Here is a 13697-nt window from a genome sequence, read left to right on the forward strand (position 1 = left end):
AAATTATTTTTATTATTTTAATATTATTATATTAATCACAAATATTAAATATTTAATAAATAATTAATAAAAAATTAATTATAAGTATACAAATTTATAAATAACCGTAAACTTAATTAAACTTAAAATATCATATCAAATTTTACTACATTCATAGAAAGTTGAACAGAGTAGTTTTAGAAAGAAGTGCGTCTTCCCAATCCAAATGCATTGATAACATAACTGTTCACGATGTGGCATTGTTAGTTGTTTCTTCCTAAATAATTTATTACCAGAGTCCAATTTTGACCACTTTTATTAAAGTTAAAAATTAATTTATTTCGGACTTATTTAAATTTTTAAATACAAAACGATTTAATTTTTATTATTTATTCTGACTCGCTGTCGTTTACCAAATCAAATTAAAATAACTTATTAAATAATGAATTAAAATATTATAATTATAATGAGTTAAATTTACAAATATGAATTTTAAATTTACGTAGCCAAATAAGAAAATCAAGTTTCTTTCGACTCTTTGAAGCAGTTCAAAAGCTGTAAATTTATTTTCTTTCCAAAATACATAAGAATAAATGAAAATTTAAAATTCACCAAAAACTATAAAATTTTTCATTTTATATTATTCCTTTTCTTAATTTATTTTGACTAAATAAAGTAATAAAAGCTTTGTAAAAACTAAAATAATAAATAAAAGCACAAATTATTATCTTTTGTTTATTAATATAGGATAGAATTTTCATTTAAATGTTATGGGTATGTATGTTCTCATTAATTTGAAAAATCATCAACAATATGGAAAATTTTAATTAATACTTTATTAACTATTTATTAACTATTTATTAACTATTTATAACAGTCAATGAAATTAACTATTTATTAATACTTTATTAAAGATAAAGGGTGTTTCCTTTCCTGAAAAACCATTAAAAATGTAATGCTTTTTAATTATCATAAATGTGGAGTCGTTAATCTATCCGTTAACACGGAAAACCAAAATATTCAAAATATTAAAATCACAAAAATCATGCTAATATCAAACAGGAATGAATTTCAACTAAATCCTCGTGTCCTTTTTAATGATAACAAAAAAATAGTAAAGTTATAGCTATAAAAATAAATATAAATACTTTTTACAACTTTATTATAAATAGGTTTTTTCTTATTTTATAGGTAATATTTTCTAATAAATAATTATTTTAATTTAAAATATTGATTAAATAAAAGAAATTAAATTTAAAAATAAAAAGTTAAATTAAAAAAAAGACCACTAAAAGTAAAATTTATAAACGGTATCTTATTAAAACTTAAAGTTGGAAAAAAATTATACAAATCTTCTTTATATATAAATTATCCTAATAATTAATATGCAAATCAAATTAAAAGAAAAAACATCAAAATAACGACCACATGAGTCCTCCTAAAAACATTCTTAACACAACATGTCCCTACTAAAGTATGTTTAAATTTCAACCCAAAATGAACGTTCAATAATGCAACATAACACCACCAACGACAATTGTAACGAAATACACCAAAGCGTTTGAAGGAGCCTTAGCAAAACCACCATTCGTCGGTGATGGCGCCGTTTCCGACTGCGGTGGAGAAGTTGGCCCCGCCGGCAACTGCGGTGGGGAAGTTGGCCCGGCGGATGACTGCGGTGGAGAAATTGGCTCCGCCGGAAACGGCGGTGGAGTTCCCGTCTCCGGTGGCGGTGCCGGAGGAGAAGTCACCGGATACATTGTTTCAGGTGCCGGAGCTGTCGCTGGATACCAGTTTTCAGGTCCCGGAGCTGCCGCAGAAGGCCCGTTGGCCGGTTTCGGAGATATTGAGTTTGATGGAGGTTGAACCGCTGGGGACGGTGGAGAGGAAGGCGAAACGATTGGTGGGTTTGGCTTTGGTGAGGGTGAAGGCATATCTTTTGGTGGCAACAATGGTGATAGTGAAGGTGATGGTGAAGGTGATGGCGATTTTCTAGGGGATAAAACAACAACAATCAATTTCTGACCCTTTTCACAGTTTCCATCATTTCCACTAATGAAGTAAAATGGTCCTGATCGATCAAACTTGAACTCAGTGTCACCGTTTTCGAACTTCTTGATTGGGTTGGTCTTGTTGCACTTGTCATAATCTTCCTTCTTCACTTCCAACACCGAGTCCGAACCCTTCTTGTAGTTGAAAACTAGCAAGCAAAACAATAATAGAACAAACACCCATGAATTAAAACTGTCACATCACTGTAAAAATTGTCTTTATGCACGATCGAAACTCCAAACTTTTATAGGCATATGTGGGTATTTAATCAGTATTAGTATTAGTTACCTATTGTGTCATTGATTTGGAATCGGTTTCTTCCAGCCCAGTTATTGTAACTCTCGGAAGGATTTGGAACCCAGCCTTGGCTTCCACCAACGTTGAATTTCTTGGCTTGGGAGCTTGAGAGAAGAGTGAGGAGAAGCAAGAAGAGGTATAGAGGTTTTTGAAGATCCATGAGGGAAATGAAAAGTGATATGTGCGAGAATAGTGTCTGTTGCTGTGCTTATATAGAGAGAGGGAGAGTTCGAGGTAGTGTGAGACAAGAAATTTGAAGGAAATTTGCGGGTTAGAGTTGTAGAAACCGAAGCAAAATGAAAATGGTGTAGATTGAAATAGAAACAATAATATACGTATATCTTAATTTTATATATAGTTAGTTATTATACACTTCTTATTTTTTTATTGTATTATATATATATATATATATATTAAGTATATATTAAATGCTCATCAATGTTTTCAGTGCAAATGGATATTTTTCGAATAAAATAGGAAAGAATATAAAATATTTGACTATTAGGTTTTATTTCGAAGGAACTATGTATACGAACAAGGTGTACAAATTGCGCGAGTGTAGCGTGTGAAACATTCTATATTTGTGGATTGTATTCAAACTTTGAATGTAGTACACATGGCCCCAATAAAGGGTTTCAAAATTTGCATTTAAAAAAAAAATATTTTTTGAATGGTGGACATTAGAGTTGTCAAAACGGGTCATCCGGCTCAACCCGGCCAGGCTCACTACGGATTGGTCACTTAGTGAGTCAACCCAACCCAACTCATTTATTAGCGAGCCAGAAAATTTCAAACCTGGTCCGACTCACCACGGGTTTGTGGGCAAACGGGTTGACTCACTAGCTCACTTAATTACAATTTTTTTTAAATAAAAAAATTACAAACTTTCTATAATTCAAATCTAAACAAATTTCACTTTCAACATGGGTGTTTAATTAATTTTGAAAATAAGGAACTTAAATAATTTTTTCAAACAAAAACAAAATAATAAATTTTTTTTATAAAATTAAAATTAAATTTTAATAAAATAAAATTAGGTAGATGGGTTAGTGGGCCAACCCAATCTACCACGGGTTCAACCCGCATGAGCCGGATTTAAATGAACCGGATTGAAATCTGACCCGCAAAAAAAAATACAATTTTTTCAAACTCAATCCGGCTCAAAACCATGATGGGTCGAGTTGGCCCGCCGCGGGTTGTGACCCATTTTGGCAACTCTAGTGGACATGGTCTATGGTGGGAATCATGAAGTTACAAAAAAGAAAGAAAAATGTTACTCTACTTATAATTATTTTATTATTTTATTATTTTATGCTTTTTATTTGTAATTTTTACAAACCTTTCTATATATATTAATAATAAATATTTCAGTTTCAAATAATTAATTAATTAGGAATAATTAAGTCACACAAAAATATTTAGTTTAATAAAATTAATTGAAGTTGAAAAGTTAACTGAAACTAAAATATCATATAATTGATAAATGTAATATTGATCGTTGTTTGGGATATTAAAAAAATTATGGGTTAACTATGTTTGTAATATATATAAATTTTCTTTTTCTACAATATCGTTGAGTAACTCTTCATGTTGATTCTCGACTTGACCGTTGGGTATTTTTGATGTATTTGTTTTCTTGGATAGATTTTCGTTCATCTGCATTTTAAAGAATGAGTCTTCTAGCCTTGACTTATTTCGATCAGGCTCATTGTTAAATTTCACATGAATGGCTTCCTCAACTTTCAAGGTTCTAGAGTTGTAGACTCTAAACACTCTTGATATTTCTAAGTAGCTAAGTATGATCCCTTCATCATTTGTGGAGTCAAACTTCCCTAAATTATCTTTAGTATTTAGTATAAAGCATTGATAGCCAAAATGATGAAAATAAGAAATATTTGGCCTTTTGTCCTACCATAATTCATAAGGCGTTTTGCTAAGGACTGACCTAATGTAAATTCTGTTTTGATTGTAACAGGCACAGTTAACTACTTCTACCCATAAGTGTTTAGGAGAATTCAAAGTGTTTAACATAGTTTTGGACATCTCTTATAGAGATCTATTTTTTCTCTCAGTGACTCCATTTTTTTGTGGAGTCCTTGGAGTTGAAAAGTTGTGCCTGATGCCAGAGTTTTCGTAAAAGTTTTCGAAAAGTTCATTTTCAAATTTTCCTCCATGGTCACTTTAGATAGATATAATTTTCAAATTCTTTAGTCTTTATCCTTTTACAAAGTTTGCAAAAAGCAATAAAAGTCTCATGAGTTATAATTAATAAAATCCAAGTCCATATAGAATAATCATCTACTACTACTAACCCATAGCGTTTATCACTCATAGACCTGTTTTCCCTTTATGCAAGTACTATAAAAGATTGTATCGTTGAATTATACTTCCAGCAGTCCTCTAACGAGATCATGGCGTTGCAAATTTGAGATTAATCTCATGCTTGCGTGTCCATAGTTATTATGCCATGTTACTACCTCATATTTCATAGATACCGCACATGAGACACTTTGAGACTACAATTCATCTAGGTTTATTTTATACGAGTTACCTTGTCTGTTAGTTGTAAATACTAAGGAGATATTATTATCTAATACCCTACATTGGCATTTAAAAAAACAGTACATCCAATGTCACATAGTTGACTTATATGAAGCAAATTATGTTTAAGGTCATCTACTAATAAAACATTGTCAATGAAGGGGGAGAGCGATCGAAGTCGTACCCGAATCAAATTAATGAGCAAATAAGTGCAATATAAGTTAGGAGAATGACCCCTAGGTCGTCTCTCAAGTACCAAATGTGGTTCAGCAATTAGATCACACACATGGTGGGGGGTTTTTAAAGTGATTTTGTGTACTGAAATAAACTAGCTAAAGCACAAATTCAAGCACAAATTTAAAGAACGATTAAATACAGGTTGGAGCTAGCTCGGTTTCACTTGTTTCCAATCAAAGATTCACAACAGATATTCAATCATATGACCCTTAATCCAACACTAAATAGACAACTAAGCGCAGTCTAAAACGGTCTTCATAAAATACGAATTAAGCAAACGCACTCACACAAATTCATCAGTTATGCACAAACACAGTAATCAACTAAGCAAAGATTATCATGCTCAAATTAGACCACTAAGCGAGGACCAATTGCACAAAACATATTGCATATATGTAGGGGCACACAAAACCAAATGACAATTTTGCTCCATTCATCTTAAGGAAACCTGTGCAAACTCACTAATCACCAACCCAGAAAATTTACCTCTTCATAAAAACGAGTTCTAAACGATTAAAAGAGAATTGAAACAAAAAACGAACCCCAATGCAGAAACGAAATTCCAATGCACCAAAAACCAATCAACAAAAACACAATTTAATCAACAAAAACGCAAACCTAAATGTAAAACGAAATCAAACAGAATTTAAACGCAATGGAAACAAACTCAAAACAAATTGGAAAAGCTTAAAACGAAGTTGCAATGCATGGAACTGAAAGTGCAGAAACTAAATTGCAAGATAAAGAGAGAAAACGAAACTGCAGAATTGAAATTGCAATGCTCAAATTGAAAGTGCGTGAAATTTAAATGAAAACATAAAACCCCAAATTGGGGGAACTCTCTCTTGCTGTCCAAAAGTTCTAGAAACATAAAATGAGAGAGTGAGAAGGGTTTTGCCCCCATTGGGTCATAAAACCCTAGTCCAAGGTCAGCCTACAAATTGAGTTTTTACTATTTTGACCCAAAATGGCCCAATGGTCCAAATCTGTCCAAAAATATACTAAAAACGAATTTATAATTGAATTAAATCTAAAACGCCTATGTGGAGAGTGGTTGTTGACGTTCTTGCCCTCTTGAAGTCCCAAAATAATATTCCAAATAATTCCCTACAATTAATAATGCACATAATTAGCCTCAGATAATTCAAATTAACTAAAATAAGAATTACTGGTTAAATTAAGCCAAAATATCAAAATTGAGGAAATATTGGACAGTTAAGCACAATTTCGTAATCAAATATAGTACAATAATCTAAGTGAATAGTAGAAAGTATTGATTCATTAAAATAGACCACACTTAGTCTTTTGCACTCCTAGGAAAAATCAAGACGCGGATCAAGAGAACACATCAAAGGACATCAGGGAAGTGACACAACCTCAACACATACAAACAAAAAAGACTCACAAGAAAACAAACAGATTTACACATTCCTCAAGGAATATGGAAAAAGAAAAGGGGTAGACAACATCCAACACACAAAGAATAAGAGAAAACAGATACTCATGGTAATCATCCAAGCAATTCCAAACATGGCAAAATAATCAATCAACTCAAGAGGTGAATTAAAAGCAACAAAACCTCACAGATGTGCTATCACTGTTTCTCTCAAGTGCCTAAGGTAAGCAATGTCAACTCAATGCACTCAAGAAAGCAAGCAATAAACAAACTTGGCAAGTCTCTGATATCAACACTCAAAACATATGCATCTTCAAATCAAAAAGGTCTTTTCATGGTTTTAATGGGGCCAAGGACAAGGAAGGATAAAATATGGATGACAAGCTACAAACCAAAAATAATATAGGAGCAATGGGGAACAAGTGAAAATACAATCAGATCACACCCAAAACCTCTAATTCAATCATCTTTTTGACCCCATTATTCAAATTTTTTTAATTTTCTCATTTTTTTTTTCTATTTCTTTCTTTCTTTTCTTGTCTTGTCTCTTTTATTTTCTCTCTTTTTTAGAACATAATTGACTGTAAGAGACAAGATACACAACATATTTTCAACACAACTAAGAAGAAGAACCAACTAGCCAATTAATCAGAATCCTCAAGAAGACCACACTTGTTCCCAAAACAATTCCAAAGCGCCAAAATTCCCTAAGGTTAAGGTAATCATGGTTTTTCACTTAAGGCTAATGTATGAGCTTCATAAAAAAGAAAAGGGAAAAGCATAAGCTCAAAGGTTATCAAAGGATTACAACCGAGTAGGCTTATTTGGCTAGAGAGGCTCAAGAACAAAATTGCCTTTATCAGTTCCAAACATGCATATCAATCAAGAATTATCAACCAAAGTTAAGCCAAGGCATATGCGCAAGCAATCAAGAGGTATATCACACACAAGAAAGAGATCAAGTGGCTCAAATCCTCACATAGGGTATTTCTGTCATAATCAAATCAACCTCTCAAATATCACAATCATCTTTCTAAGCATAGAAAAGCAAGGATTTCAAACCAATCATAGTATCAATGAATGGGAGGAGAAGTCTACACCCTAAATCAAAGTCTAGAAAACAAGAGAAACATGCAAAATTGTACAAGAGACACAACAAAACCAACCCAGAAAAGAGAAAACTTAACAAGGAAAACAAAAACTAACAAAGAAACAAAATCAAAATCTCCCCGACAATGGCGCCAAATTTGATCGAAGTCGTACCCGAATCAAATTAATGAACAAATAAATGCAGTATAAGCTAGGAGAATGACCTCTAGGTCATCTCTCAAGAACCAAATGTGGTTCAGGAATTATATCAAACACATGGTGAGGGGTTTTTAAAGTGGTTTTGTGTACCAAAATAAACTAGCCAAAGCACAAATTCAAGCACAAATTTAAAGAACGATTAAATACAGGTTGGTGCTAGCTCGGTTGCACTTGTTTCCAATCAAAGATTCACAATAGATATTCAATCATATGACCCTTAATCCAACACGAAATAGACAACTAAGCGAAGTCTAAAACGGTCTTCATAAAATGCGAATTAAGCAAACACACTCACACAGATTCATAAGTTCTGCACAAACACAGTAATCAACTAAGCGAAGATTATCATGATCAAATTAGACCACTAAGCGAGGACCAATTGCACATAACAGATTGCATATATGTAGGGGCACACAAAACCGAATGACAATTTTGCTCCAATCATCTTAAGGAAACCTGTGCAAACTCACTAATCACCAACCCAGAAAATTTACCTCTTCATGAAAACGAGTTCTAAACGATTAAAAGAGAATTGAAACATAAAACGAACCCCAATGCAGAAACGAAATTCCAATGCACCAAAACCCAATCAACAAAAACACAATCTAATCAACAAAAACGCAAACCCAAATGTGAAACGAAATAAAACAGAATCTAAACGAACTCAAAACGAATTTAAAAAGCTTAAAACGAAGTTGCAATGCAAGGAATTGAAAGTGTAGAAACGAAATTGCAAGATAAAGAGAGAAAACGAAAGTACAGAATTGAAATTGCAATGCTCAAATTGAAAGTGCGCGAAATTTTAATGAAAACCTAAAACGCCAAATTAGGAGAACTCACCCTTGTTGTCCAAAAGTACTAGAAATGTAAAATGAGAGACTGAAAAGGATTTTGCCCCCATTGGGTCATAAAACCCTAGTCCAAGGTCAGCCCACATATTGGGCTTTTACTATTTTGACCCAAAATGGCCCAATGGTCCAAATATGTCCAAAAATACACTAAAAACGAATTTACAATTGAATTAAATCTAAAACACCTATGTGGAGAGTGGTTGTTGACGTTCTTGCCCTTTTGAAGTCCCAAAATAATATTCCAAACAATTTTCTACAATTAATAATGGACACAATTAGCCTCAGATAATTCAAATTAACTAAAATAAGAATTACTAGTGAAATTATAAGCCCAAATATCAAAACAAAGGAAATATTGGATAATTAAGCACAATTTCGTAACCAAATGTAGTACAATAATCTAAGTGAATAGTAGAAAGTATTGACTCATCAGAAAGGTTTGTATCTATCTTTCTGTTGATAAGGGAGCACTGTAATAGCTTAATCCAATCCTTGTGATATTGGTTTTTGATGATGACAACACATTGTTAATAAAAACACATGTGTATGTACTGTGTTATATGTGTTTATACTATTGTGAAATATGCACATATTGTGATTGTCACATTTGACATATTGTGTTGACTGTTGCATACTACTGTGTTTGTAAAGTGCTCATATCTGTGTATGCACATATATGTTTTGAAATAGAAAAACCACATGCACAAAAGCATATCTGCATGACTTAATCGATTATAGTATTGTGATAATCAATTAAGGTCATCAGATAGTTTGAGTTTTAAACTGTGGCAAAACAACAAGTTTTGAATCGATTACGTTAGTTGGTAAATGGATTGAAACTCGTGTGTTTGCACATATCATTTTCAAATGTGCTGTGATGAGTTTTGGAAAGAAAAGTTTTCAAAAATCTTATAAGTGTTAAAGCTTAATTGATTACATGGATTGTGTATTCAATTAAGTTTGTTAAAATTTGAAAACTAACTTATGCTTGTCTAACTATTATAACGGTCATATTTTTTAAATGTGTTTGACTAAGCATTTAATGAAAATCGATTGTATTAATTGCATATTCAATTAAGGAGCCAAGTTGGTTGTAATTTGGTTACACCTGTTTAATGTAACCGATTACATAAGTTGGCTATTCGATTAAATTGCGTCAAGGTTGACTTAAACTATATATTGACGCATTGATTGTTTTCTGTAAGAAGAATTGATTCTAACATTTTCATATCTGATTGTTATTGAGTTTAGAGGATCTTGAAGAATTCTTGTGAAGCAAAACTTGACTGGATTGAAAAGGTTGATCGTTCTGCATAACTGAGGTGCTTGCTGTTTGATCAGGAGAAGAAGATTCACAATCCACTACAAGAAAATAGTTAGTTACCCGCGGATCATTATATACGGATTAAATCCGTATGTAATAAACGTATTATATACGGATTTTACATACGGATATTGGGAAATCCATTATATACGGATAGATCCGTATATAATTAAAAAAAAATTTATATACGGAGGATCCGTATGTAATTGGCGTACGTAATAAAAAAACAAGTAAAAATGAAAGTGAAAGCTCCAAAATTTCCCACACTCTGAAAAAAACATATCTTCTCCCTCTTCTGTCCTCGAACCTTCAGTCCAGTTCTGCCTCTTCTCCCTCTTGTCGAAGCTGCAGTCCACTTCTTCACTGCACTCTCTTCTCCGCTGTGAGTCCACCTCGCCTGCAGGGAGGCTCTTATTCAGTGAAACCCGCACTCGACGTCACTGCTCGTAGATTCGGATTTCATTTGTCGAACACGGTGAGTAATCGAAGCTTTGAGGATTATTTTTGTTTTCGTTTTCTCTTTTTGTTCTTTGGAGGTTTGAAATTGCGACTTTGGAAACCCTAGGTTGGTTTCTTCGAAGTGGTAGAGATAAGCTGGAGTTGTAGTTGCGTTTTGGTCCTGGTAAGTTTGAATCGTTTAGATTTGAGGTTTATTTGAGTTATCTTTTCTCTCGGTGTTGTTACATTGTCCTATTTTTGCTCGTTGTTGTTTCGAGGTTTGAAATCGCGAATTTAGAAACCCTAGGTGATGGGGTCTTCGAAGTGGAAGAGATAAGATCGAGCTGCTATTGCCTTCTGCATTTAGTAAGTTTGAATTGCTTATATTTTGGTTTCGTTTTATTGGTTGTTATTGAAAATGGGTCTTGACGAAAACTAGTCACTGAAAATGGTTTGCTTCGTTTTGGGTGCTTTTATTGCTTTCAGATATTATTCATCATGGTTTTGACAATCATGTTAGTGGATCCTATTTTGTCAAAAAAGTGGTAACATGGTTTAAGTTTGTCATCCTCTGTTTGAAGTTGTTTCCTGGTTAGGTCATGTAATCATTAATTAGATGTCTGTGATTTTATTCTGCTATAATATCCGTTTATTTTTTTGTTGAAATTTTATTTTGACTTTGATACAGGAGCTGAAGTGGTTGAGAAGTGTGGGGTACCTCATTGGGAAGGCTTAAAGTGTTGTACAGTGAAGCAAAAGAGCTAGGTACTGAAGCAAGGTATGTTTACTCCTGAGTTTTGCTGTGTTGTTTCCCCCTCTTTTATGTTTAAAGTCCTTACTTGACTTCTTATGTAGTTTAGCATTAAATTTATAAAGTTCATTTGAACTTCCTGGGAGAATTTTAATAGAACAATAGAGGAAGCTGCTGGATCAATCTCAAGGTTAGGAGAATTCTGGTGGTGTAGAGAAAAGAAACTAAGAAGAGCCAAAGTAAGTGGCGCTAAACATTATCTTTGATTCTGTGAAATATGGTGTTATGATTATATAATGGGTGAATGATTCTTTCTAATATGATGAATGCAAATTAACATGTACTTTGATTAGAATAAGGTTTTAGTTATGTTTAGCAATATTTGTATGTGACGTTGTGAAATTGGTCCGAATAGGGGTTTCAAGCAGAATAGGAAGAGTTTGATAGGTTCTCTAGGAACATTCAATTAATTGATTGATTAAGGTGCAATGTTGTATGATTGCTGGAGAATTTCACCTGATATAGTTTATAATCCAGAAAACCACACCATTAACTGACATTTTGGTTAAGAAATGAATATTTAGTAACCAAGGTAAGTAGTTCAATGCGCTTGGAATTGGTTAAGTGCAGGTTTGTTTAACGTGATAGCAGATATTGCGGTGTTACCTCTGGTTGCAAGTTTAATATATAAGTTTGTTAAGTGCAGGTTTGTTAAGAAATATGACATAACCTCTTTTTTAAATCCAACACCCATATAGGAAATATTAGAAGACCGCTCCAACTGCTCCTCTGATATTCCAAAAGGTATTCTCATAGTAGTGTTAAGAAACTAGAAGGCATGAATATTAAAAACTACTAAAATATATAAACTGACTGGTAAAGAAATGCACAACTAGCTAAAACTTGGAGCACTCAACTTTCATACTGAAGAACCACTTTTCAGAAGGTAACAACTCTCTAACTTGTGGCTTATGACAGTAGAAATCATAACTTTCTATAGAGATTTCACCCAGTTTACTATTTCAACTTCCTTCATTTCCCATAGTCACATTGAAACCTATTTCTACCAAGAGAAAACGAGAGAGCACCTCTGTATAAAAACTCATCCCTCTACATTTTCCCTTTATACTTCCTAAAGAAAGTAAACAAATTAAATAAACATATCAATGTATATATATATATATATAGAGAGAGAGAGAGAGAGAGAGAGAGAGAAAGAGAGAGAGATATAGAGTGAGAGTAAAGATGTTACAAAAGAGGAGTTGAATTGATTTATTGGTTAGGTTTAGAATGAGAAGTAGTGGGAAGGAAAATATTGGTAGAAAAGAGGTAAACAGGAAGTGATATGGATTTGGATTGAAAATGATGACTTAGGTATAATGGAGATAGTTATTACAGTTAGAGTAGTGTTAAGATAAAGATACGTTGGTGTGTTTAGTTCCCATCTTTATCTTCTTTTTCTCTCATCCCATCAAACTATAAAAAATAAATAAATAAAAATTAATACAATGTATTATATGATATCTGAAAGCAAAGAAAAGAGCCTGAGTAATGATTCCTCAAGATAATGCATCCATCTTAAAGTCAAAGAAGTCCTCTGGTTCAGAAGACTATGCAAGATCGTTGGCCTTGACAATTTTTCTTATTGCTGCTACTGTTGCAGTTTTCTGTGTCTATGTTGCCAGAAAACTAATAAATGATTTTTCTGATCACTTGGGGATGACCATAATGGCCATTGCATTATATTCACAATTTATGTGAGATTCTCTTTCTTTGCTTGTTATATGCATACAAACATACACCAAGCATACAATTTTGTTCTTTGACCCTATATTGTTCAACTGTATTGATTTGGCACTTTATTTATAATCTTGAGAAACATTTCTTTATGTTGCCACTCACACATGCTTGTTTGAAGTAAGCTATAAGTCGGGATTAGTTAATGATAGGTTCAGTATAGTTTACAATAGAAGGAAAAGACAAGGTAGTTGGTACAATTGTAATTAAATAGGTGTAACAAACTATTATAAATAGTCTTATTAATGAGGAGAGTGGACAGTTTTATGGGTTTAGTGAGAAGGATTGTGAAGATCTTGGCAGGAGATTGTTAGCTGTATTCGATACTCCTACAGGTATTACTCAATCTTGTATGTCAATGACGGTTGTGTTTTAGTAACTTATCTCTCATAATCATCTTTCTGAATACAGAAAAGGACTGTATTGCATGTTTTTATAATTTAAGATATATTATCTTGAAAGATCTTGTAATATTATGTTCATTTTTCAGTAATAAATTTATGTGTTGTTCTGGTGTTGTTCTTGATTGCCCCAGACCTTACATTTTAACCTTGATTCTTTTCCCAATTATATTTACAAACCTTTAGAAATTACACAGTTAAAGAGGACCTATCAAATATCCTATACATACACTGTATAAGAAATCAAAGAATGATCTTGTGTTGTATTTTATTGTGTATTGAATAAGGCTATTATAAGTCCTTAGACCAGGGAAAGCCTATAAGA

General features: G+C 32.7%; 1 protein-coding gene across 1 annotated transcript; it reads right to left on the minus strand.

The window, feature by feature from the left end:
• Positions 1–1284: 1284 nt before the first annotated feature.
• LOC108339907 (early nodulin-like protein 2) lies at positions 1285–2618 on the minus strand. Its single transcript, XM_017577134.2, has 2 exons — positions 2320–2618; positions 1285–2179 (listed from the first exon to the last, which is right to left on the minus strand). The coding sequence occupies exons 1-2, from the start codon at positions 2486–2488 to the stop codon at positions 1485–1487; spliced, it is 864 nt and encodes a 287-aa protein (XP_017432623.1). The 5' UTR covers positions 2489–2618; the 3' UTR covers positions 1285–1484.
• Positions 2619–13697: the final 11079 nt, after the last annotated feature.

This window comes from Vigna angularis, chromosome 5, assembly GCF_016808095.1.
Source record: "Vigna angularis cultivar LongXiaoDou No.4 chromosome 5, ASM1680809v1, whole genome shotgun sequence".
NCBI lineage: Eukaryota > Viridiplantae > Streptophyta > Magnoliopsida > Fabales > Fabaceae > Vigna > Vigna angularis.